This window comes from Planococcus citri, chromosome 1, assembly GCF_950023065.1.
Source record: "Planococcus citri chromosome 1, ihPlaCitr1.1, whole genome shotgun sequence".
Taxonomy (NCBI): Eukaryota; Metazoa; Arthropoda; class Insecta; order Hemiptera; family Pseudococcidae; genus Planococcus; species Planococcus citri.
Genome location: NC_088677.1, coordinates 72,655,213 through 72,681,043, shown reverse-complemented (window position 1 = coordinate 72,681,043; position 25,831 = coordinate 72,655,213). Strand labels below are relative to the sequence as shown.

The window sequence follows — 25,831 nt, the reverse complement described above, 5'->3', positions numbered from 1 at the left end:
AGAATGAGCATTTTCATGCGATAATAAGTTTCTGTTTCCTACAGTCGTGGGGTTCCACGTTGATTTAATTTTATTTGTCATCTTCCTGTGCAGATAGATTGTCCATTATTTTCAAATAATTTATAATAATTGTCAAAATCGAGCACGATAAGAGCTTTTTATTTTATAACATCCTCTCCTAAAAAATGATAAAAAATTAGATAAGATTGCTGAACTTTCAATATTACAAATTTTTTCAGAATATATACGTCAATAGGTAGAGTACCTTTAGCTTTGCAGACAGGAGAAATATGAAAATAATCTTTATTCGTGAAACGTTATAGGCTGGACTACAGCACATTAAATATCTTCAATCATCGCATTTCAAATTTTGAAGATGAATTTAAATTGGAAAGATTCTTCTTTAAGCCCTAATTAAAATTCTGTAGTATGGCCACAATCTTATTCAAAGTGTTGAAAATCAACATGAAGCGTCCCAAAAACCAACCCCTTCAATTCCCAGAACTGTCAAAACTGTTTTCATGTGTGTGATTTTGGTTGCAGATTATCAGACGAGTTATTCGATATTCGTTTTGGAACACCCAGTGTATGAACATGTTGAATATCTTTTATCCTACACTTACCTAGAGTGGAAAATTTTGCTTTTAAAAAAATGGAAATTACCTAGTATCTATAACATTTTACCTATCATTTTGTAAAACCTAAACTGATGTGGATCCAGTTAGATTTAAAAATTTTTCCTTCATGAATTTCATTTTCCAAGTCCACCTACTTCAAGTGTAGCTTATTGAAAGTATTGAAAATTTGCTTGTAGGGAGCAGAATATTGACCCGAATTTCCATTTATCTAGGTATGAATTAACAATAATTATAGGTACCCTCAATAATAACAACTTTTAATTTTAAATATTAGAAAATTCACAGGTAAGTACATTGGTATCTAACTTGACATTTTTAATTCAAAATAAGTACATTCGAGAAAATTTTTCATTGATTACCAAGCCTTGCAAATCGTTCATCGATTTCACTTTTCAAATTATTCAACTGAGAGGAAACTTGTTGAATGGCTTTTTCAATATCTTGAAATTTCGTCTGTTGTTTCTGTATCAGCTGCAAACATTGACCAAGATGATCCGTTTGATTGAGATTATCACGTTTTTCCAATATTTCCACCGCTTGTCTTATAATCGAAGGATCCATTTTCCAACGATGTGATTTCAAAGCCCTGTTACACATGCTATTGTCATCTTCTGGAAACACAACCGCATTACTACGATAAGGAAGAACTCGAACACACGTATCTGACGACGACTCAGGAAATAAAGTTATATCGTGACGATATAATCCAACGTAGGAGTAAAGTAAACGCATTTTTTGGCAAAACGTCGCAGGTCCTCCACAATTGGGAATGAAACGATTCAGCATTTCGAACGGGTTACGATTTCGAATGGTGAGGAAAAGTTCCAAGAATGAGATGAATTCAATTTGGGATACGATACCGATTAATTCGGCGTCTTCTCTGATGGCTTTGGTATCACTGACGGCTAAACCATTCAGAAGATTGTAGAGTACAATGCTGATGAGAAAGATGAACAAAACGAAGAAGAGATGTTTGATGGTGATTTTTTGTGAGGTGGGAGGTGATTGGTCTGCACAGCTCGTGATATTCATAGAGTCTGTGATGATACTCGTATTTGTATCGGCTTTGGGTGAAACGAATTGAGAATCTATTTCACCCGTCAACATTATGATCATTTTGAAAAGTTTCAGGAAAAGATCGTTGAATACTTCGGTATTAGCACCCTGAGGATTCTCATCATCTGCCAATAACACATGGAAGCTGAATGCAAACGCTAAAATTAGAATGGAAAATGGAAGCAGGTATCTGAAGAAGTTCAAAGCGACCCTTTTGAACATTTCTATATGAGTGGAGAAATCAGGATGTTTGCCTATTAAAAGCATCATGTGCATCCACGAGGTTAACATCGCAATAGCAGCAGATACTCTCCATCCGAGTTGTGGATTTTCAATGGTAACTATTTGAAAAGTCGTGAAGATCAAAACTATCCTCATCCAGTTTTCAGGAGATTTTATGAAAAACGCGAAAGAAATACACAGCTTGAGTACTTCTCTCAAGACTAGCATGAAGTACAGGATGAGTAACACAGAAAATACAAAAATTGTGTAACTTGGGCTTGGCTGTTTTGAGACATCATTAGTGTTGAGAATTATGATATACCAGCTCAGCATCGAGGAAAATGTTAAAAAGAAGAAGAAATGGATAATGTAGTATTTCTTCACGAGATACCATTTCATGTGCAGAAAGCTTTTCAAAATTGGATGTATGAGAAGTTTCCTCAATTCTGGAGCACTTTTAAGAATGGAAAAAAATGCCATCTCTCGTTCATCCGCAGTTTTATCATTGCTGCTTCGTTGAGTCAGGATTTTATAATCGAATGTGATCTCGTAGTCTCCGGCGAATGCTGACTCGTTACTGGATGAGATACAAGAGTCCAGTAGGTCGGTCAGAGCTGCAGCTTTGATAGATGTCAAAGGTACTTCTCCTTTGGGATTTCTCTGGCATAAGTTGGCACCTGCTCGAATCAGCAGGTCTACTGCTCGTTGATCATTTAACCATACAGCGTAATGAAGAGGTGTCCAACCATCTCGATCGACAAAATTTATATCCAATTTGCCTCGAGGTATAGCTTCGTTGAGCAATAGCTCCAAATACCTGTAGTGCTCCCGCCTGGAATTGTAACTATGAGAGAACATATCCAGAATCACGGTATGCAACACTGATTCGATTCCTTCGACTTGTAAACGGATCTCTGGATGGGTCAATAACCTCATAAAAATGTCGTAATGGCCATGCTTGGCAGCGAGCATTATTGGGGTATGCCCAGCGATGGATTTCTTATTGATGTCGACTTGTTTTTCCAGCAGCATATCGACCACGTCGGCGCATCCGTATTGACAAGCGTAATGCAAGAAGGTTTGATGATCGTAGTTCTCATCCAAGAGTTCCACGTCTACTTGAGAAGCGAGCTCGATGAATGGTTTAGTTTCTCGACGAATTATCAACGAGAATAAAATCGACTCGACTTTGCAACTGGATCTCAAACTGGATAATTTATCAGCCAATTGCGGATATTCTTCTTGTATAATTTGACGACATGTCCTACCTTGAGAATCTTTCTGGAAATCCAAATCGATCTCTGGGTATTCGAGTAATACACTGGCTGCCTCGATATTACCCTCGAGCAAAGCCAAATGCAAAGGTGTCGGATTCTGTCGTGTGGATTGATTGATATCGATTCTTAGGCAGCATTTTTGAAGCAATATTGTCATGAATTTCACCTTGTTCTGCTTTACAACCATGTGTAAAGCTGTATTGCCGGATTTATCTGGCGTATTTAGGGAGCAAATGAAGCCTTCAGGGGTTGTCGACTCGATTAGCACTTTCAATGTGTCCTCGTCGGTATTAGCGACCGCCTCGTGGATTGCTGCCAATCCTGTGACTTTGTTAATGACGTTCAGGTTGACTTTGTGTCGTAAAAGGACCTGTACGAATTTGCTATTGCCACTGGATCGACAGGCAATGTCGAGTAAAGTTCCATTTTCTGGATCGCTGTAGAAGTAGTTTACGTCGATGTCTCTGGATTTAATGAGTGCGGTAAAATCATCGAGTTTTTGCTGCTTTAATGCTACCAGTATATTTAATTGATCTGATGATGGATTGCTTGAGTCCTGGATATGATTTATTGTGGAATTGGGTGAGTAAGTGGTGCGCTGGGTCAGTGAAAATTGCATTTTTCATGTTTTGAAATTCGTGTTAGGAGTTGACGTATTCCCCTGAAAATAGAAATTACAATTTTTATGCAAGTATATTTTTTAAAAATTTGCGTGCATATTTTTGCAAGTCAAAATAATAAGGTAACAATCTGCCATTTGAAAATGGAATCGTGAGTTTCCATTTAAGACTTTTATGTGTGGAAAACTAACTTTCAGAAGACTTTGAAACAATTTTTGAAAATTTTGATTTAAAAAAAAATATATATATATTATATAGTTATATACAGGGTAGCCCAGTTAGGAGTGTGCTCATTTTTTTAATTTTTTTAATTTTTTTAATTTTGAGATCAATTTGGAGGCGAAATGGAGCGTTCTACGAGAAAAATACGTCGACCAAAATTGTAGAGAATTGAATTTCCAACAACCTACAAGAAAATCATTTTTCTCCTAAATGCATATTTTTTCCGTTTTTCTCAAAAAACAAAAATCTTACGATGATATTCGTAAAACTTTCTTATTTTGAGCAAAAACGGAAAAAATATGCATTTTGGAGAAAAATGAATCTCTGATAGGTTGTTGGAAATTCAATTCTCTACAATTTTGGTTGATGTATTTTTCTCGTAGAACGCTCCATTTCGCCTCCAAATTGATCTCAAAATTAAAATAATAATAAAAAAAAAATTAAAAAAATGAGCACACTCCTAACTGGGCCACCCTGTATATAGTAGGTACCTATACCTAAACCTATCCACTTTTTTTCAGAATTCTCTGCCCTTTTTGGAGTTTAACTTTGAAAAAATCATGAGTGGTCATGCTCACATGTACGATTTTTTTCATTCAAATTTTGAAAAATCAATGCCCAAATGAGCTCGAATGCACGTGGTAAAAAATGCAAACCTCGTAAGTATCTACCAATTTTAGGCACCATTGAATGAGCAATTAAACACTGTAGATACGAGATCTGTTGGAAATTCTAAAAATGAAAAGAGGTAGGTACCTGCCTACTTTCTAATGCTGTTGTTTTTTTTACGTTTTATTCATAAATCATAATTCCAATAAATAAAATGGGTACATACCAGGGACTGAAAGCTAGCCGAAAGCTGAAAGCCAAAAGCCGAAAAAAGCCGAAAGTTTCATATTTTTCACCAAATTTTGGAAGTTAAAAGCTAGCCAAGTTTCATTTTGAAAAAGTCGAAAGCCAGCTAGAAGTTTCATTTCATACGGCTTTTTACCAAACTTTTTTTAATAGTTTTGATTGAATTTTTTGAAATTTTTTTAGTTGAAAAATTGAGAAATTGGCTCCAAAGTATCGATTTATCATTCTGAAAATATGAAATTTTCATTCGTCTATGGGAAAAATTGAATCAAAATTCACCATTTTAGACAAGTGATCCATAAGTAACAAATTTATCATCCATGAATATGGCGCTTAGTTATTTTTCATTCAAAATTTCAGCTTTAGCTGAATTTTAGAAAAGCCGAAAGCTAGCCAAAAGCTAGCCGAATTAATCGCTAAAGCCGAAAGCTAAAGCCAAGGAAGTCAGAAGCCGAAAGTTAAGTTTCATTTTGAAGCTTTCAGTCCCTGGTACATACTCGTATATTGAAAAACACCAACAGCGCTATCTATTTAAAAAATCAAAAGTTCGAAAAACTGAAATTGTTTCTCACTTTTTCAAAACTTACTTGGTGGTACCAAACGGGCAAAATTTCTCTGGAGGCTTTCTGAATGATCTGTCAGAAATGGCAAACTTTACGTAGTTTTGGGGAGTCAATCACATTTTTTCGGAAGAAACGTTGCAAATTGCAACTTTTGAATTTTCAAAAAGAATGAAGAATACTGTGGTATTTTGATGAAAATAAATTCAGTTTTTCGACACTAATATTGTCCAAATTTGAAACCGGCTAGATAGAGTACTTAATCTGGGGTAGAAGTAAGTTATCAGAAAACAAATTTTGATGTATCAATTTGAAAACAAGAAGCAACTAAGTGATAAATAATGTAGTCAGTGCACTGTTCGACTTACCTTAATTAGGTGCAGGAACTTAATGACGAATTTTTCGTTATTTAGAATATTAATTTGACATGATTTGTAAATGAGGCAAATTAAAACACATTCAAATGACCGCATCAAAGTACGTAGGTAAATGTGGACAATCCAGAGAGGAAAAATTAATGACGTCTCCGTTATAAATCGTGGAATTTATCATTTTTTTAAAAAAAACCATTATCAATGTAAAGTCATTTCCGTAGTACATGGTTTGTCTAGTGTGTTCAAACTGATAAGAACCACCGATGATTAAATTACAAAAAAATATCACAAGCATCGCTCATGCAGTTTTTTTGTGGGTTGCCTAGAATGCTCTCACCCAAAAAAGAAAGCGAGAAAATTACATGTTAGGTACCTACTCTAAAATCAATATTGTAACCAAAAACATGGATCAAAAAGAGCCTTTTAGGATAAGATAGTGAAATTCGCACTTTCTTCGATTTTGATGAAACTCACCCACAATGTTCGTTTAGGTGTAAAACCATCCCAAAAAATTTTGCGAGTCAACCCCCCACCTCAACCCGAGAAATGAGCCCATGCGTGCTCAAAATTCAAAATTCTCGTTCTCCGGAGGGGGTGGTCCAAAAATTTAGAAACTTTCATAGAAAATAGTCACTAAATAGGCGCGTGTGTGAAATTTTTTTCAAAAAAAAAATGTCATATTAGGGGTTTTTTGGGTGGGGGAGGGGGGTTGAAATTTCAAAAATTCGTAGAAAAAAACGGGGAGGGGGCACACTGCGAAATTTTCTCAAAAGTTTAGTTACACTCTAAATATTACATTATGGGGTGCAACATGGTCAAAAAAAAGAAAGTTTGAAAAAAAACACGAATCACCTGTACTACCGCGCGTTTTGTCAACACTGTTCCACGGCACCACCGTGAGAGAACTTCACCTATTGCACGCTCTCAAACTTGGGATTTTTTTTGAGAACTCTATTGAATTACCGTGATTGCCATCGAACGTTTTTTTTGGTCAATATTTTCTAGGGTGATGTAGTAAACAACAGGGGTATAGCTACAAGCCCCTCTCCCTTCATATTTACCACTCAAAATTGCGTTTTTCAACCTTTTTCATGTTTTTTACCAACAATGAAATTGCGCGGCACAGCATTTTAAATACGTTTTTTAGATGTACCTATTTTTGACCCCTAAGTATCATATTTTTTTTCGAAATTTTTGTTTGGTTCGTCATATGGTGAAAAATTGAAAAAAGGTGCCATAGCGGGGGTAAAATGAGAATTTTGGGAGAATCAAATAGGTATCAATAAATGTGGTGTCATTTCCTCATGATTCAATACCGCTGAGCACGAATATGACGTCAGATTTTCTGCTACACCAATCTAGCCCCTCCAGAGCCTTCTGCCCCCCATTTCAATTTTTACTACATATTTTTGAAATATTGGTGTCGTTTCCAAGTGATCTAAGCATAAGTACAAAGACTCTGATTTTGTTTTACGCTTACCCATGTCCTCCAGAGCGTTAGCCCCCTACGGAGAGGCTGGGTATGAGTAAAACGAAATTAGATGTCTGTATTTACGTTTAGGTCTCTTGTAAATGACGCCAATCTTGTGAAAGTAGCTCCATTTCAAAAATAGTGGAAATTGAGAAGGGAGCTGAGGCTATGGAGGAGCCGGGTGAGTGTAAAATAAAATCAGACGCAGTATTTGTGCTCGAGAGGTTTGAACCAAAACGACACCAATATCATCAAAGTAATTTATTTCAATGTAGTAAACATTGTTTGTGGTGGGGGGAGGGCTGAAGGCTTTGGAGGGGCTAAATTAGCGGAAAACCTGACGTCATATTCGTGCTCAGCGGTATCGAATCATGCGGAAACGGAAACAACACATTGTACCTCGCAATTTTCATTGTTGGTAAATAAAAACATAAAATAAGTTGAAAAACGAAATTTTGAGTGGTAAATATGAAGGGAGAGGGGGATGAAAATTCTTGTAGGTTACCTTTGTTGTTCACCACACCACCCTAGAAAATATTCACCAAAAAAACCTTCGATGGCAGTTACGGTAATTCAATAGGGTTCTCAAAAAAAAAAATCCCAAGTCTGAGAGCGCGCGATAGGTGAAGTTTTCTCACGGTGGTGCCGTGGAACAGTGTTGACAAAACTCGCGGTAGTACAGGTGATTCGTGTTTTTTTTTCAAACTTTCTTTTTTTGACCATGTTGCACCCCTTTTGGGACCCTGGGAAAATTATATGTTATACCTTAAGGTGTAACTAAATTTTTGAGAAAATTTCGCAGTGTGCCCCCTCCCCGTTTTTTCTACAAATTTTTGAAATTTTCAACCCCCCCCCCCCCCACCCAAAAAAAATAAATATGAAATTGAAAAACTTCGAGTCGCATGTATGAGAGGAGAAAAGAGTAAGTGAGCTCAACATTTTTTTAAATGATTGTAATAGCTCTGAATATACCTAATACGTAGTCACCAACACATTGCCGTACCTAGGTAGGTCTAGGTACCATAGTTTCCCATGTTATTATAATCAAATAAAATGCTCGAACCATTTTCCAACTTTATTCAACAACGAACTATAAACATACTTACTATGTACATTGTACAGAAACAACTAGAAACTAAAAGTAACAAAAACGTGACCGGAGAAGCAGTCAACGTCTAAATAGGGAAAATTTTAGATTACAAAATTGTACAAAAGAGCGCGTTAAACTCCGTATTCCAACATCTCAGTTAGGCATTAGGTAACTACAACTACTCGCAAAAAAATCGAATTGAATAATCTGTTGAAAATGAATCTTGTGAATAATTTTTTTAGTAGGTATCAAGTAACATTAGGTCACTAAACGAATAAGACTGTCTAAGTAGGTACCTACATATCACTTATTGTTTATTTTGATTTCAAAATTTCCATCATCTCCTTCAGAGTTTCCAAATTAGAACTATATTCTAGCGATAATTTCTCAACAACTTTCAATTTATTACTATGTTCTTGGAATAGTTTCTCAATATTTTCCAGCTTCAAGTTGTACTCACGTTTCTGAGAACTGCGTTCTTCAGCCTCTTTTTCCTGTTGCTTATTTTTTTCTAGTATTTTCTTAGCATGTTTCACTATATGCGAATCGATTATGATTTGACTCGTGTCATCTGTTGAATCATGCTTTCGTAAACGCACAGTGTTGTTCATATTGGGTCTAACATATATTTTACCGTCCGGAAATGTATACTGAAATGAATTTGTATCTCTGTTGCGTCTACATCTTTCACATAACTTTGTCATACTACATATAAAATTAAGACACTTGAAAAAGTCTGGTATGACTATACCTTCAATGTATGATATCAATTTAATTTTTGAGACAATTGCTACCGATTCTGCATCAGATTTGATAGCTTGAGTGTCACTGACAGCCAATCCATTCAGCAGGTTGTACAACACAATGGCTATTAGGAAGATGAACAAGATGAATAAAAAATATCCTATACTAGAATTGAGGTCGAATGTACGTAAAGGGATGTCCTCTGTACCGAATTCTCCCGTCAACATGACAATAGATTTTATAATGGCCACAGCAGGTTCTCTGAAATGGTCGTTGTGAGGCGCATCTTTGAATAGCGAGTAGAAACTTAGTGCAAACGATAAAATCAAAATCAAATAACAAGCTAGGAGTTTTAGAAAGCTCTTGCAGACAGATTTGAACATTTCAATATAAGAGGAGCATAACGGATGCCGGCCGGTTAAAAGCATTAGATCCATCCCTGCAAACATGACGACAATTGAGGAGAGCTTGTGTTGGCACTCAAAATTTATCTGGAGCAGTAGCAGAACCAATGTTAAGCATATTAAACATATTTCTAGCCAGTTCTCAGCTGACCTGAGATATTTCCGAGGAGAGACATAAAATTGATACAGTTCCATGAAAGCAAATATGATACATAAGACCGTCATTACATACCAGAGACAAACATCAACTAGTGAAATATGATCGTTAGTCATGAAATTGTCCATATTATTTAGGTATTCAGAACAATTAATGGAAGTATCATTTGTCAATCGAGTACTATTGAGGTATTCAGAACAATTGATGGAGATATGTGATATGATAGTGTTATGGTCACTTGAAGAACAATTGATGCAGCAAATATAAGTAGTGAGAAATATAAAATAAATCGAGTGAAAAATTAAGCAAATATAAAAGTATATAGCAACAGAGTACCACCTCAAACTCAAGAAACTCAGCAACACCGGATGCTTGAGAACTTCCCTCAATTCTGTAGTATCAGCCATAATCTGCAAAGCTTCCATCTCAGTGACATAGCTTAATACGCTTCCTGTGACTGAAGATACCTGTTTAGGATGAGTAATTATACTGTAGTCAAATATGATTTCATGTTGCGGAAGTGTGGGAGCATTTTCACTAGTAGTTATACATTTGTCCAAGTACTCATTAAGTACAGAACCTGCAGCTAAATGCAAAGGTGTTTTGCCATGATGAGTCTTTTGAACAACATGCGCACCAGCATCTAGAAGAGCTTTTATGATTCCTTCATTTCCAGAAGACATGGCACCATAAAGTGGGGTGCATCCTTCATTGTTTTGGATATTGATATCCAAAGGAAAGTTAGCTCTAGCAGCTAGAAGAGCTTTTACTATTTCTTCCTTCTTCTCTCCAAAAGCTAAATGAAGCGGAGTATTTCCTTCATTGTTTTGCCGATTGATATCCAAATCGAAGGCGGATCCTCCATCCAAAAGGACTTTTAGGATTTTTTCATTTTGTGATTTAACAGCATAATGAAGTGGGGTTAATCCTTCTTCGTTTGGGAGGTTGATATCCAAACTAAAGTTGGACCCCGCATCCAAAAGAATTTTTAGGATGTTTTCATTTTGTGAATTAACAGCATAATGAAGTGGGGTTAATCTTTCATTGTTTCGGAAGTTGATATTCAAATTTGAGTTGGATCCTGCATCCAAAAAATCTTTCAGGATTTTTTGATTTTGTGATTGGACAGCATAATGTAGTGGGGTGCATCCTTCATTGTTTTGGTGATTGATATCCAATCTGAAGGTGGCTCTGGTAGCAAGAAGAGCTATCACCATTTCTTCCTTCTTCTCTCGGATAGCTAAATGAAGTGGAGTATTTCTTTTATTGGTACTCAGATTGATATCCAAATTGAAGATGCACCCTACATCTAAAAGGGCTGCTAGGATTTTTTCATTTCCTGATTGAACCGCATAATGAAGTGGGGTTAATCCTTCATTGTTTTGGTGATTGATATTTAAATTTGAGTTGGCTCGGGTAGCTAGAAGAGCTTTTACTATTTCTTCCTTCTCCTCTTGGATAGCTAAATGAAGCGGAGTATTTCCTTTATCAGTTGGCCAATTGATATCCAAATTGAGGTAGCACCCTACATCTAAAAGAACTTTTAGGATTTTTTCATTTTGTGAGTAAACAGCATAATGAAGTGGGGTTAGTCCTTCATTGTTTGAGAGGTTGATATCCAAATTGAAGGTAAATCCTGCATCCAGAAAGACTATTAGAATTTTTTCATTTTGTGATTGAACAGCATAATGAAGTGGGGTGCATCCTTCTTTGTTTTGGAGATTGATATCCAAACTAAGGTTGGCTCTGGTAGCTACGAGTAGAAGAGCTTTTACTATTTCTTCCTTCTTCTCTTGAATAGCTATATGAAGCGGAGTATTTCCATTTTTGGTTAGACAATTGATATCCAAATTGTAGTTCTTGTACCCTTTATATAAAAAAGCTTTTAGGAGGTTTTCATTTTGTGAATAAACAGCGTAATGAAGTGGGGTTAATCCTTCATTGTTTTGGTGATTGATATTCAAATTTGAGTTGGACCCTGCATACAAAAGAGCTTTCAGGATTTTTACATTCTGTGATTGAACAGCATAATGTAGTGGGGTGAATCCTTCATTGTTAGGGAGATTGATATCCAAACTAAAGTAGGTTCTTTTAGCAAGGAGAGCTTTTACTACTTCTTCCTTCCTCTCTCGGATAGCTAAATGAAGCGGAGTATTTCCTTCCTTGGTTTGGCTATTGATCTCCAATTTGAAGTTGCTCTCTTCATCTAAAAGGGCGTTTAGGATTCTTCCATTTTGTGAATAAACAGCATAATGAAGTGGGGTTAATCCTCCATTGTTTTGGTGATTGATATCCAAATTTGAGTAGGACCCTGCATCCAAAAGAAGTTTTAGGATTTTTTCATTTTGTGAATAAACAGCATAATGAAGTGGGGTTAATCCTTCTTTGTTTGGGAGGTTGATATCTAACCTAAAGTTGAACCACGCATCCAAAAGAATGTTCAGAATTTTTTCATTTTGTGATTGAACAGCATAATGAAGTGCGGCGACTCCTTCATTGTTTTGGTGATTGATATTCAGATTTAAGTTGGACCCTGCGTCCAAAAGGTCTCTTAGGATTCTTTCATTTTGTGATTGAACAGCATAATGAAGTGCGGTGTATCCTTCATTGTTTTGGAGATCGATATCTAAACTAGAGTTGACTCTGGTAGCTAGAAGAGCTTTTACTGTTTGTTCCTTCTTTTCTTGGATAGCTAAATGAAGCGGAGTGTTTCCTTCATTGGTTTGCCGATTAATGTCCAATTTGAAGTTACTCCCTACGTCTAAAAGGGCTTTTAGGATTTTTTCATTTTGTGAATAAACAGCATAATGAAGTGGAGTTAATCCTTCATTGTTTTGGAGATTGATATCCAAATTTGAGCTGGACCCTGCATCGAAAAGGACTTTAAGGATTTTTTCATTTTCAGAATAAACAGCATAATGAAGTGGGGTTAATCCTTCTTTGTTTCGGAGGTTGATATCCAAACTAAAGTTGGACCCTGCATCCAGAAGGACTTTTAGGATTTGTTCCTTTTGTGATTGAACAGCATAATGAAGTGGGGCGATACCTTCTTTGTTTTGGCGATTAATATCCAATCTAAATTCGTCTCTGGTAGCTGTACGGGAGTCTACTATTTTTTCCTTCTTCTCTGGGATAGCTAAATGAAGCGAAGCATTTCCATTATTGGTCGGTAGATTGATATCCAATTTGAAGTTGGACCCTGCATCTAAAAGGATTTTTATGATTTCTTCATTTTGCAATATAACAGCATAATGAAGTGGAGTGTTTCCTTCATCATCTGGGAGATTCATATCCAAATTGAATTGCACATCAGCACGTAAAAGGGCATTTATAATTTTTTCATCATTCAGTCGAATGGCATAGTGAAGTGCAGTGTATCCCTCCTTCTTTGGATAGTTAATATTCCATTGAGAAGAAAATTTACTGTTTAAAAGATATTGGAAACATTTAATATGATCAGATTCCGGATTGTCATTCACTGGTAGATTTTTTACAGCAATCATCCCATCAATCAGAATATGGAACACTGTCTTCTGAGCAACTGGTTCATGTGAGACCATTGGGTCTTCTAATAGCACTTTCAAAATAGCATGATAGCCTCTTTTTATTGTTATCATAATTGGTGTAATGTTATAATTAGGACAGTGTTGGTTAGGGTCAACTCCTGCCATCAAGAGTATCTCCACCACTTCCAACAATCCGTGATGACAAGCATACTGCAGGTACGTGTATTTACCATCATGATCATTTGAATTGGGTTTAGAAATCATGACGCGCTCTCGAAATTTGTCTATGTTAAGGTTATACAATAATGAAAATAAGTATTCACTTTCATCTTTCCAGGAACCTATTTGGGACAATTTAAAAACAAATTCTGGGTATTTTGAGTTGATTAACTGACGACAGGTGTGACTGCAGCTATCTTTAAGTGTATCCAAGTCAATTTCTGGGTGTTCTAATAGCCCATAGATTGCTTTCTTGCGATTATTGTTTAAAGCCAGATGTAAAGGTGTTTGGTCAGCATAACCGACTATGTTAATATCAATACGTGAATGCTGTAGGAGAAGCTTTATGCACTCAATGTCATTACGTTCGACTGCATAATGCAAGGCTGAGTACCCGTGTTTCGACAGAATATTCACATTGCAATTGGGATCATTCAATATAAGTTTTAGCGTTTCTAAATCTCCGTTTTCTACCGCAAAATGAATCGCTGTTCTGGAAAATTCTCCCTCGCTGGGATGATTGATATCCGCACCCTGCTGAAGCAAGATTTCAACGAATTTATGGCATCCCTTTGATTGACAAGCGATATGGAGTAGAGCAACAAGAACAGGACAGTCGTATGGGTAATTAACATCCAGTTGTCCAAACTGTAGGTCGTTTTTCAATTCTTTGGCAAATTTTTCAAAGTTTTGTTGTTGGAGTAAGGATGTCAGTGTCCAATAACCAACCATGATTGACTCCTCGAATCTGTGAAAAATTGTAATTTTCAACTTAAAAGTGATCCTGAGCACTACCTAATGATATATTGAAAATAGTCTATCCAGTTATGTGTATTTAATGAAAGAAGAATGAAACATCATGAATAATTTAACTATTCGAATAAATGAGAAATAAGTAAATGGACTAGTCCACATTAAACTGAAGTCTGTTTATGTCACGTAGACCTTGTTTTAAAAATGTCGACATTCCTATTTTTCAGATTTTAAGCAATCTGACTTTTTTAAATTCTAGCCATACATGAAATGAAAAATATTGAGGTTTATAAATTTGTGTTGTAGTGAAATTTGAAACGGCCAGCTAGTTGTTAATTGCAATAGAATATCAACTTATAACTATCTGTTCATCATAATTTCCGGTGCTTTCATAACTTTCAGCGCGAAATAATTTTCATCTAAAAACAAAATTTGAAATAGGTAGTTACCCGATTTCCCATGAATGTGAACCGTGTTTATCTTTTCACATAAATGCATCCGTGAACAACAAGTTACTCATTACTCGTATTACTTACGTAGGTCTAGGTACCACACGCTTTTTTTTTTCAAAAATAACCTTCATAGAGCGGGAAAATAACGTAAAAAAGCAGGGGCAAAAAGGAAAAAATTGGCACATCAATTTTTTCTTCGGGAATGTGTTCGGATAGACCCTCTGAACTACCAGAAAAAAACCGACTCTCCTATAGCCCCGTAGAAAAATTTTTAAGTGGCTAAAACCGGATCCGATTCACGTTTTTTGCGTTTTACACCGTTAATATTAAGTTTTTGAGAAAAAATACCGGACGAAAACTGTTCCCCTTAAAATTCTCAATAATTTAATGCTATGCTCGATATCCATCTCTCAAGGGGTGTGTCTAAAAAAGGCGGTGGAAAGAGTAGGTGTTTCAAAAAAGGTCAGTCCAATAAATTAATCAAAGTTACTACTTAATATCATTCGTTTTTACTCAATTTTTTTTTTTACAAAGTCTACTTACCCAACTATTAATCACACCACCATTGTTTGGTCTTCAACCCTCCCAAGGGGTTGGTGGGGGATGGTGGATTTTTCAAGTAACACACAACTGAATCATGTATTTGAAAAACGAATCTGGACATGCGATATATCGAATAGTATGTTTTTGAGGTTGCTGAATACGAATATGAACTTACTTTCTGGGTCCGACCCCTCAAAGCCCCTCTGTGCTCCAAAAAAGGGGTCAACATTTTGAAAAATCGTGAAAAGTCGAGTGGTATATCGAATGGTATGTTTTTGAGGTCACTGAGTACGAATATGAACCTAATTTTTGAATTCAATCCCTCAATGTCTTGCGGTGCCCCAAAAAGGGGGCCAAAATTTTGAAAAATTTATCGGAATCGCTATTCAAAAAGTTTGAACGCTTATTTCGCAAAAAAAAAACACAATATTTTGCATCTCAATATTTTTTTAAACGCTCATTCACCTATCAGTTTTTGATTTATTTTTTTTTTAATGAAATGGAAGTAGAATTTTTGCCGTTTTGTTGAATTTCATCGAAATAAGACGTACAGTACAACCATCAAAATGATTACATTTTTAAATGTTGCCCAAGTACTGTGCCACTGGAATTATTTTTTCAGAGATACATCATTTTTTTATAAGACTTATCTCTTTTCCGAAAAAAAAAAAATAAAAGTCTCAAGTACTAGTAAAAGATACTCATCACTTACCTACTAAGCAAGAAATCACTTGAGAAAAAAACTTAGTCTTTCAACAATTTCCAAAAACTTAATTACCTACCTACCTATTTATAATGTTTGTTCGGGGGTTGGGTTCAAAAAATAAGTTCACATTCGTATTCATGCAGCGACCTCAAAAACATAACATTCGATATATCACTCGACTTTTTCGTGATTTTTCGAAATTTTGGCCCACTTCTTGGGGCACCGCGAGACATTGAGGGGTTGAATTCAAAAATTAGGTTCATATTCGTACTCAGTGAACTCAAAAACATACCATTCGATATATCACTCGACTTTTCACGATTTTTCAAAATGTTGACCCCCTTTTTGGAGCACAAAGGCGCTTTGAGGGGTCGGACCCAGAAATTAAGTTCATATTCGTATTCAGCAACCTCAAAAACATACCATTCGATATATCACTCGACATTTTACGATGTTTCGAAATTTGACCTCTTCTTTGGGGCACAGAGGGACATTGTGGGGTGGGACCCAAAAAATAAGTTCATATTTGTGCTTGGCGATCTCAAAAACATTCCATTTAATATATCGTCACTCGACTTTTTGATGATTTTTTGAAATTTTGGCCCCCTTGTTGGGGCACAGAGGGACATTGGGAAGGGGGACACAAAAAATAAGTTCATATTCGTACTCAGCGACATCGAAAACATACCATTCGATATATCACTCGACTTTTCACGATTTTTCAAAATTTCAACCCCCTTTTTGGGGCACAGAGGGGCTTTGAGGAGTTGGACCCAGAAAATAAGTTGATATTCGTATTCAGCGACCTCAATAACATACTATTCGATATATCGCATATGTCCAGATTCGTTTTTCAAATACATGATTCAGTTGTGTGTTACTTGAAAAATCCACCATCCCCCGCCAACCTCTTGGGAGGGTTGAAGACCAAACAATGGTGGTGTGATTAATAGTTGGGTAAGTAGACTTTGTAAAAAAAAAATTGGGTAAAAACGAATGATATTAAGTGGTAATTTTGATCAATTTATTGGACTGAATTTTTTTTGAAACACCTACTTTTTCCAACCCTATTTTTAGACACACCTTTTGAGGGATGGGTATCGAGCGTAGTATCAAATTGTCGAGAGTTTGAAGGGGAACATTTGAAGAGCTCTATTCCAAAGTGGGTTAAGTCAAATTAAAAAAAAATTGAGTTAGCACCGCCATCTAATAGTTCAGAGTTCAGAGAGGTACTTACAAAACATAGGTATCAGAACTTTCATACCTACCTCATATCAGTGTTGCCAGCCCTTTAAAAATTCACATTTTTCCAAAGTGGGTTAAGTCAAATTACTTTTGGTTTCCAAAATGGGTTAAGTCAACACTGTGTGAGATTCAGCTAATTCGGATTCAACCCTCATTGATGTGCAATACGTCGAATAATACATTTTCGAGGTCGTAGAATTCGAATCTGCACTTATTTTTTTTGTAGGGGTGGGGGGTGAGGCGTGGGGAGCGGAAAAATTTGAAATGTTGCTTATATTATCGTGTGATATATCGATTAATATGTTTTCGAGGTCGTAGAGTTCGAATATGGAGTTATTTTTTTGGTAGGGGTGGGGGGTGAGGCGAGGGGAGGAAGGAATTTCAAATTTTGCTTATATTATTGTGTAATACACAGTACAGTCAGAAAGTTCCCGAAAAAAATCCGGAACTCGAAATCTACTAGCCCTACCGTTCGGATAAAAATAGTTCTGAATTCCTTGAAGTTTCCTCTATTCAGGTATGAGGTTTCAACAAGATCGACACATTAGTGATAAAATGATAACAAATTTACAAAGAGAAGCTTTTTTTGTCTCGTCGCCGAAATTTATTAGTAAAAAAAATGTCTGATTCTTCAAAGTTGAATTTTGCTACAAACTTGGAAAAACTTGTGCACAAACACTCAAATTGGTTCACCAAGCTTACGGAGAAGCCAATATATCGACATTATGTTTATACAAGTGGTACAATCGATTTGAGGAAGTACGCGAATCAATTGAAGATGATCCCAGAGAAGGCAGACCAAAAACGGCAACTTGTGAGGAAAAAATTGAAGCTGTGCGGTTCGTTTTACAGAGAACTTGTCGAATTACAATTGACATGATAGCTGATGAATTAAACATGTCTCACGGCAGTGTTCACAAAATTTTGACCGAACATTTGGGTAAGAGAAAAGTTTGCACCAGATTCGTTCCACATTCCTTAACTGAAGATCAAAAATTTCAGCACGTTTCAGCTTCGAAAGACTTCATTGAGCTGGCCGAAAGCGATTCAGATTTTTAAAATTTGATTGGTACTGGCCCCTACAGACTACTTTTTACTTCCGATGCTCAAATTAATCATGAAAGGTGAAAAATTTCAATTGATTCCGGTGGTCCAAGAAGCGCCGACGAGGCAGCTCAAGTGCAAACCACAATCAGCGTTCCAGAAAGTGTTTAATGACTTTCTTACTCGTTCTAGAGCATGTATTGATATAAATGGAGATCATATTGAAAATCAAAAAAAAAATTTTGAAGTTATCTCTTATACTTTTTGAGTTCCGGATTTTTTTCGGGAACTTTCTGACTGTACTGTGTATGTCGATTGATATGTTTTCGAGGTCGTAGAATTCGAATCTGCACTTACTTTTTTTGTAGGGGTAGGGGGTGAGGCGTGGGGAGCAAGAAAATTTCAAATTTTGCTTATATTATTGTGTAATATATCGATTAATATGTTTTCGAGGTCGTAGCGTTCGAATATGGAGTTGTTTTTTTGGTAGGGATTAAAAGTGAGGCGTGGAGAGGTGAATTTTGCTCATTGTGTCGTTTAATATGCCGTTTGTCATGTTTTTGAGGTTTTTTTCATTGTTGATTTGAAAAAATCATTTTATAACTCAAATAATGTATTTCAATCAAAATTGAATCGAGTATATCATGTTTCGATCTTAAAATTGCGATAGGTATATCCGCAATTCTGAAGAAAATTGATGTATTTTTATTAGAAAAAGGAACCTGCAAAGCAATGGGGCAATTTCGGGCAAAAAATCGCTAAAACATAATACTTATACACTACTCCTAAATACACATCACTATGCAGAAGAGAACACACGATATTGCGCGATTATATGAGTTTTGTTCCAAAATGTGTTCTGATTTTGTGTAAAAAACTGCAAACTTTAAAAATCAGTGGTATAAGAAAACATCAAAAAGTAAATTTGGAATTTTTCACTCCCCCACGCCTCACCCCTCACCCCTACAAACAAAATAAGTGCAGATTCAAGTTCTACGACTTCGAAAACATATCAATCGACATATTACACAATAATATAAGCAAAATTTGAAATTCCTTCCTCCCCGCGCCTCACCCCCCACCCCTACCAAAAAAATAACTCCATATTCGAACTCTACGACCTCGAAAACATATTAATCGATATATTATACGATAATATAAGCAACATTTCAAATTTTTCCGCTCCCCACGCCTCACCCCCCACCCCTACAAAAAAAATAAGTGCAGATTCGAATTCTACGACCTCGAAAATGTATTATTCGACGTATCACATCAATGAGGGTTGAAACCGAATTATCGCCGTTTTTGGGGGTCTGTGGCCCACTGTGCGGCGATTCTTATTTCCAAAGTGGGTTAAGTCATTGATGTTTCAACTTCATATTTGACAGTCCAAAGTTGTGAAAGGAAGACTTGACCAATTTCAGAAGAAAAAAACACGAAATGTGCAGTTTGTAGGGTTCAAAACGGCGGATTTCATTCTTACGGCGATTCTTATTTCCAAAGTGGGTTAAGTCATTGATGTTTCAACTTCATATTTGACAGTCCAAAGTTGTGAAAGGAAGACTTAACCAATTTCAGAAGAAAAAAACACGAAATGTGCAGTTTGTACGGTTCAAAACGGCAGATTCCATTCTTACGGCGATTCTTATTTCCAAAGTGGGTTAAGTCATTGATTTTTCAACTTCAGTGGTGCAAAATGGTCGAAAAAATTACTTTTTCTACGATCGATTTTTTTTGTCCAAAGAGAGGAAGGATGTATCAACCTTCTACAATTGGTGCCACTTCAGGAACAGAACAAATTCTACATCAAAAATTTCAAATGCGTTTTATGAAAAATGAAAAAATTTGACTTAACCCACTTTGGAATAGAGCTCTTCATTTTTACTCATGGTGGTTTTTATCGTAAACCTAATATTTTCGGAGTAAATCGCAAAAAACGTGAATCGAAACCGGTTTTACCCCCCTAAAAAAATTAGCTCCAGGGTTAGGAGGGTCGGTTTTTTTTTGGTAGTTCAGGAGGTTCATCTAAACACATTCTCGAAGAAAAAATTAATGTGCCAATTTTTTCCTTTTTAAAACCGCTATTTGCCTGCTCTACACGATGTCCGCGAGTAAAAATTCTGAAAAAATTCTCAGTTTTATTCCTTTTTATGTAGAATAACATATGAGTACCTTAGAGTCAAACCCAGAATTCTCCAAATTTTTCAAAAATGAGGTTATGACTGATTTGGGTACAGTTAGTAGGTACGCATCGATTGCCAATCTCCGTTTTTACCTATCTGACACAATGACGCAGTCAGGGGGGTTCAAAGTACCAAGTCCGGGTCAAACTTCGAAAAATGTCCAAAATTTTCAAAAATGAGATTATGGTCGTTTTGGGTACAGTTAGTAGGTACTAGGTACGCATCAATTGCCATTCTACATTTTACCCCATCCTATATCATGATGGTTAGGTGGTCCAAAGTACCGGATTCAAGTCAAACTTTGAAAAAAATACTTCACAATTTTTTTTTTCATTCCAGTCGACTGTAAACAACCTTGAGATACTTTCAACAGACTTGAATCTAGAATTATCCCTCATTTTATCATGCATTTTCGTGTATTTTCGATATTTTTTACAGACTTGGAGTCAAAACCAGAATTCTCCAAAATGGTATCGTGAATTACTGCTATGGAAAGACTTGAAAAAAAATTTGTTTTGTCAATTCGATTGTTATCCGAAGCACTACATATAGGCGAGATCAGAAACCTGCTACTACTGATACCCACCTTCCATAAGTTTTTTGCGTTTTTCTCAAAATAGTGAAAAGTGGAGAATTCTGGGTTTGACTCTAAGGTACTCATATGTATGTACTTATCAAAAAATTGGACTGCGGGCGAGAAAAAAAATCTAACATTGGCACTTATTGCAAAAATACCATTAGAAACCTAAAAAATGAAAATTGTTGTATTTTTGAAATATTTTACCAATGTGTAGAAAATAGATGAATATTTGAAAAAAAATTCCCTCCCTCGCAATTTGTCAACGAATTGACGATTAATTTTCATGCAGAAATTTCCGTTGACAAGGCTACGCTGCTACAGCCTCTCTCCTAATGAACCGATTTGCTTGAGATTTTGCACAGTACTACGTAATAGCAATTATGATGTAAATGACCCTTTTCTGTGGTACATACAACGACAAATTTCTATTTTGGGGGGTTTTAAGGATGAAAGTAATTTTCAAATTAAGAAAAACGAGGTCAAAAATGATTCTTTTTGAAAAATGGCATTATTTATGTATTTTGAAATAACACGCTAATGACATCACTGCACAAAATTGGACTCACATCGGTTCAACAGTTTTCTCTTGACACAAGCATTTGTGATTTCAAAAAATTTCACCGTGGAAAGCTTGTAAAAATATATAATTAAAGCTCTCATCGTTGACTGGAAGAACATACTTTTAGTAAAAATTCAGAATAAAACGTTAATTTTCTATTATTTTCTTATGAGATACTCTTCGTTCCACTTGACGTGGCTGTCTGTTCCACTTGAATACATCATCGGGTCAAGTGGAACGGAAAAAGTTCAGAAAAAAAATTATGGATCCCAAGTTTTTGGACCAAATTTGAAAAATGAGGAGTCATTTTATAGCGAAAGGATGAGACTGAGACTACACAACAAAATATTTGCAGGGTCTCAAAGTTGAAACAGGTATTCACAATTTTCAGTCAAGTAAAAATCAGTAAAAAGTTTTATGAATAATTTATGATGTCCTTTTCATTTGTTTAAAGCGGTGGCAACATTTTTCCAATATGTATCACTTGCAAAATCATAGCCAGAAGAACGATAGATATTTCTGGTAAATTCACTGAAAAATTAAGGGGGAGGGGGGATTTTTCACTTGTCCGTCTACATATTGGTGAAATATTTTTAAAATATTCATTTTTTAGGTTTCTGCGTTTTTTTAAAACAGCTGTTTCATTTCATCCTTAAAATTATTGCCCGAAAAATTGTATTTTTCGTCAATTCGTTGACAAATTGCGAGGGAGAAAAATTTTTGAGAAATTTTTCATAATTTTCACTTGCGGGGATTATGGTTATATTTAAATTATAAGTTTTTAAACAGGTTTTTTTATAGGTTTTTGAAAGTGGCAACATTGATTTTGACATCATTCGTCGATTGGGTTTTCAAAGTAGGTGCTACAATTTGAGAAAAAAGTTCAAAATTCTACACCTACAACCGGAGCAATTTGCAACTGAAATTTTCCATTTTCGGCCATTTTGGAGAACTTTGAAGCCCCACAGCACCACCAAAAAAAAACACGAAAAAATGTCCGGTTTGCGTCATTCGTCATCGTTTGATGACCTCTTAACATGATCTGATTTTGAAAAAAGTCGAAGACCCCTCGTGCAAAAATCCGCTGATTTGGCGTGGAATGACCCATTTGTAAAAGAGGAACAAATTATTTTTTTCGGTTCTGAAGTTATAGAATTTGAATGATGATTTGTTTAAAAATTCCAAGTTTTAAAATAAGCGAACAGGCCAGAACGAACCGACGATTAAAAAAAAATGAAATTCAGCTCCTGAAACTGAGTTTGGTGGTTTTTTAATGTTTTTTAGAATTTGTTTTTTTGATCCAAAAATTATTCGACTCGTCCTTTGATTGTTGGGATGCCTCCAATGTTGATGAGTGCTAAAAATCGCGTTCTTTCCATAACAGTAGCAAAAAAAATTCACTCAACACCGAAAAATGGAATTTACTTTGTTTTAAAGAGGAAAGTATGATGTCAGAAAACAATTTTGAGCTGATAAATTCACAAAAAGTACTTACAAACATTATTATAAATAAGTACATACCCAGGTAACTATGAAAATATAGTCATTGTATTGTTCAACTTACTTTATATGTAGGTAGATATGTTAGCAGTTGTTGTTGAGTAGGAAAAAAGTTGACGTGATGCACTTATGAAGGTGAAAACAAAAACTCAATTTACTCAAATTCAAACGACTCCTTTAAGGCAAACGTGAACAATAATTTTTGAAAAATACGTGGAGTTTTTTTTATATTTATACGGTAATTTTATCATGAAAAAATGCATCACTGATGCTAACGTATTTCCTGAGCTTAGTAGACACGTCCGGTGCATCTGGTATACTGGAGCTGATAAGAAGAATCCACGATCACCATAAGTGACGTGGCAATTTTTTTAAATTAAATTTTCGCGTTAAAAGCGATGTCGTTGATGAATTTTTGAAAAGAGTGCAAATATTTTATAACATTATACCATACCTAGGTAGTAGGTACTTGAATAAACGCGAAATGAATAGGATTACGAGGACACTCCGACATCAGCGATGTTTCTACATTAAATTACTCGTATATGTATTAGGTACCTATGTAAGTGATTTTTCGTTGCAGGTTTTTAACGTACATAAAATCAGTTAATTATTTTGGAAAAACAATGCAAACTCCCTCCCCTTCGTCCCACTGAAGTCCTTGCTGGAGACGGGATTTAAAACATTTTTGACTGAAAGTAAACCGATTTGCCGGTGTACCTACATCAATTGAGCCGATAGGATTTTTTTGCATTTTTTTTTAAGAATGTGAAAAACCGTGAAATTAATAAGTACCCACATAGTGAAGTGGAGTGTTTCCGTCTTTGCCAGTATAGTTTTGTTTGGAGCAAAATTTTCTAATCAAGAGTAATTCTATACATTTAAAATGATCACATTCCGGTTTAATCCTCACTAGTTGATTTTTGATGGCGAGCATTCCATCAAATGGGGAACTCTGTACTCTACGCTGTATACTTGAATTATTCGGGCGATATCAATAATTTGGGTCAACTCCTGCCATCAAAAGTATCTCCACGACTTCACAGCTTCCACCAACCCATAATCACAAGCACACTGCAAATAATTATCTGCATTAACCATCATGATCCATTCAATTAAGTTCAGAGATGCTGATTAGTTCCCGAATTTGTCCAAATTGCCTTTATGCAGCAGTAAGACCAAGCAGTCGTTGGTATCCCCCAAAGGACTCACTTGGGATACCTTAAAATCAAGCTCCGGGAACCTACAGATCCGATCAACTGATGACATTTGTCACCATGGATGTCTCTATGTGAATTTAAGTCAACTTCTGGGTGTTACGGGTGTTCCAGGAGCTCTTAAATGGCATTCCTTCAATTTTGATTCAATTCCAAGTGTAAAGGTGCTCTATCATAGTGCAGTTGCCATATATTCACATCTATGGCAGGATGCTTCCAAAGGAACTTTACGGATTCCATGTGGTCATGTTCAGATTCATAATGCAAAGCCGAATTTCCTCAAAATTTTAAGCGATTCACGTTACATACGGGATCGTTTGAAGAATTTTCAATGTTTTTAAACCTCCACTGCGAAATGAATAGCTGCATGCCCTAGCTTTGAATTATGTATAATCAATATTAGCGCCATTTTGGAGTAAAACCTTGACAAATTCATGAAATCCTTTTGATTGACAAGCGATATGGAGTAGAGTTCCATGGCCAAGGTTCTTGTAATGGTAATTTAACATTTCTACTTTCCCGGATTGTAAGTAGATGCATAGGTCGTTTTACAATTTTTCGACGAATTTTTCGACGTTTTGTTCTTTGAGTAAAAATACCTAATAATTTGGTTCGTAATGACTAATGATGAAGACCTTGAGGAATTCCCACGTTTAGTTATGTTTGGATATAAATTCCTGACCATGATGGAGTCCTCGAATCTGCGACAAATTGTAATTTTTTGGCTGAAACGTGATCCTGTACACAAATCGATTTAGGTAGGTACATAATTTATCTAACATACCTAAGTTTTTAAATAAGCATTTACTGTAACGAAAATGAGACGTCATTAATATATTCCTTTACTTAATTAAGAACGTGAATAAATCCGACTGATCTATTTTATGAGATGTTGAAGGGGTAGTTTTTCATATTAAATTTGGTAGGTACCTATACTTACTCATTCAAAACAGACTGGAAATCAAATTGAAGAAAAAAAATAGGAAATATACATAGGTCTGTACGTATTTATTGAAAAAGCGAATTAAGTGTTAAATAAGTATACCTACGTGTACACTGTACATATCTTGTCCGGTCAAAGAAATTAAAGCAACAACGAAAAATTCCCATCAAGTTGAGAATGCAGAGTTTGTGTTAAATCCTTCCCTCTTGGAAAAATAGTAGATAGGTATCTAGAAGTGCTGAATAAGGTGCTAATAATGAACTATTTATTTTCTTTGCTTACCTCGAAGTGATAACTTTGATGACTTAATCGCACCAGTTTGACTCATAATTAGTCTTGAAGAACTGCATAATTTACCTACTCATGCATCCAGTAATGACCGAAGAAGGTGCATGCACATTTTAATCAACATAATACGAAAAAAATTACATTTTTGAAACACTACAATGAATTTTTAGCATCAACCTATCGTGAAAGATATCACACTACTAATACATACAATAAGTAGAACGTGCTTACGATAATAACGTAAGTAATTTGGATTAACCTTGAAGTTCACAATATTTTAATTTTTCTCGAATGCAAAAGTGGTACCTATTTTTGAGATGTTCACGTAATATTTAATAGAAATAGAGGCAACATTTTTTTTAAAAAAATGGGTGAAATGCATCCCTATCTAAATGTAGAAAAA

The 25,831-nt window shown here is 35.6% G+C and overlaps 3 protein-coding genes across 4 annotated transcripts in view; all 3 read right to left on the bottom strand.

Annotated features, from left to right (window-relative positions):
• The window catches only part of LOC135831313 (uncharacterized), a 195,019-nt gene that overhangs the window by 85,661 nt on the left and 83,527 nt on the right, over nt 1-25,831 (bottom strand). The gene's annotated exons all lie outside the window — the stretch shown is intronic.
• On the bottom strand, nt 878-25,611 carry LOC135831218 (transient receptor potential cation channel protein painless-like). Of its 2 annotated transcripts, none has more exons than XM_065343554.1 (2): nt 25,423-25,611; nt 878-3,854 (listed from the first exon to the last, which is right to left on the bottom strand). In XM_065343554.1, the coding sequence occupies exon 2, from the start codon at nt 3,810-3,812 to the stop codon at nt 987-989; it is 2,826 nt and encodes a 941-aa protein (XP_065199626.1). In that variant the 5' UTR covers nt 3,813-3,854; nt 25,423-25,611; the 3' UTR covers nt 878-986. The 2 variants fall into 2 exon arrangements, with proteins under 2 accessions (XP_065199626.1, XP_065199617.1); XM_065343545.1 differs by lacking the exon at nt 25,423-25,611 and adding an exon at nt 5,819-5,945.
• On the bottom strand, nt 8,358-23,178 carry LOC135831133 (serine/threonine-protein phosphatase 6 regulatory ankyrin repeat subunit B-like). The gene is made up of 2 exons (XM_065343405.1): nt 23,045-23,178; nt 8,358-14,163 (listed from the first exon to the last, which is right to left on the bottom strand). Exon 2 carries the CDS (start codon nt 14,145-14,147, stop codon nt 8,700-8,702), a length of 5,448 nt encoding a protein of 1,815 aa, XP_065199477.1. The 5' UTR covers nt 14,148-14,163; nt 23,045-23,178; the 3' UTR covers nt 8,358-8,699.